Raw genomic sequence first — 1,626 nt, forward strand, 5'->3', positions numbered from 1 at the left:
AGGTACAATGAAGAAGGAAGGGCGGTATGCAAGTTCCAGCGCTGAGAAGCTCCTTTGGCTTTCCAGCTTCTAGGGAGTGTTTGCCCCTTTGAACTTCTGAGGTCAAGGCCACACACAGTCAAGCAAAACGGCGCGTCCCCCTCTGCGCCCTTGTCCAAGCGGAGGAGGCAGACGCGCTTGCGTGCGCGTTCAGTATAAATAAGTCCCAAGCGGCGGCCACTGGGCAGAACGGGCTACAGGAGCCTCGGGACATGGCGGGTGAGGACCACCCATGGCAGGGCAGCATCCTCTACAATCTACTGATGAGCGCTAAGCAGAAGCACGCGTCTAGGGAAGAGCGAGAGGTGCGCTTGGGGGCTCAGTGCTGGGGTTGCGCCTGTGGTGCTCAGCCCGTCCTGGGTGGGGAGGCACTGCCTGGCGGGCAAGCCATGTCCCTCCTGTACCGCTGCTGCTTTTGTGGGGAGAACCACCCGCGCCAGGGTGGCATCCTCTACTCTATGCTCACCAACGCCAGGCAGCAATGCGTGGCGACCCAGGCGCCCAGGGCAAGATTCGGAGCTCCTTGCTGGGGTTGCGCCTGCGGCAGCGCAGAGCCCCTGGTGGGTAGAGGGGGACTGCCGGCTGGCCAGGTCCCCTCGCTCCTGTACCGCTGCTGCTTCTGCGGAGAAGAGCACCCGAGGCAGGGCAGCATCTTATACAGCTTGCTCACTAGCGCTCAGCAAACGCACGTGTCTCGGGAAGCACCCGAGGCACTTCGCCGAGGAGAGTGGTGGCAGCTGTCCTACTGTACCCAAAGTGTGGGTGGTCCGGAGGGGCTGCAGAGCACACAAGCCATGGCGGTCCTGTACCGCAGCTATGTGTGCGGTGAAGAGCAGCCCCAGCAGAGAAGCGTTGTCTCTGGCACGCCCGTGAGTGCGGATCAAACACCAGCTGCCCCACAAGAGCTGCCGAGGGCCCCCTGGTGGGACGTCTCATCTGGTGTGCAGCGTCCGATAGCACTCAAGGATCCACAGGTGGTGTGCGAGGCAGCGTCGGCTGGCCTGTTGAAGACCCTACGTTTTGTCAAGTACTTGCCCTGCTTCCAGATCCTGCCCCTAGATCAGCAGCTGGTGCTAGTGCGGAGCTGTTGGGCACCCCTACTCATGCTTGAGTTGGCCCAAGATCACCTGCACTTCGAGATGATGGAGATCTCAGAGCCCAACGGGACTCCTGAGATGCTCACCACCAGGCGGCAGGAGACCGAGGGTCCGGAGCTTGTAGATCCACAGGCCATGGAGCAGTCACAGATGATGTCGGTGGAGGCTGGGCACCTGCTCTCAGCCGCCGCGGTCCAGGCCATCAAGAGTTTCCTTTTCAAGTGCTGGAGTCTGAACATTGACACCAAGGAGTACGCCTATCTGAAGGGGACCGTGCTCTTTAACCCAGGTAAGCATGACAACCTTGTGCACTGTCTCTTCAGGTCAGAAAAGTACCACCTCTACACACAGGCATTTATGAGTTTTTAGTGGCTACAGGGTTTTGGAACCCATGTGACTCCTGACTGACTCAGCAAAGCTGATAAACACATCCAGAATACCCTGTCAAGTGGAGTGGTCAAGTGGGTAAGCTTCTGCCAGAAACTTGGCA

General features: G+C 59.4%; 1 protein-coding gene across 1 annotated transcript in view; it reads left to right on the forward strand.

The window, feature by feature from the left end:
• The first annotated feature begins 251 nt into the window (after positions 1 to 251).
• Nr0b1 (nuclear receptor subfamily 0 group B member 1) overlaps positions 252 to 1,626 on the forward strand; it is a 3,966-nt gene continuing 2,591 nt past the window's right edge. The window contains exon 1 of the mRNA XM_052171533.1: positions 252 to 1,425. Within this exon, the coding sequence (XP_052027493.1) occupies positions 252 to 1,425 (1,174 nt within the window). The remainder of the gene's footprint in view (positions 1,426 to 1,626) is intronic.

The sequence above is a fragment of the Apodemus sylvaticus genome, chromosome X (genome assembly GCF_947179515.1).
Source record: "Apodemus sylvaticus chromosome X, mApoSyl1.1, whole genome shotgun sequence".
NCBI lineage: Eukaryota > Metazoa > Chordata > Mammalia > Rodentia > Muridae > Apodemus > Apodemus sylvaticus.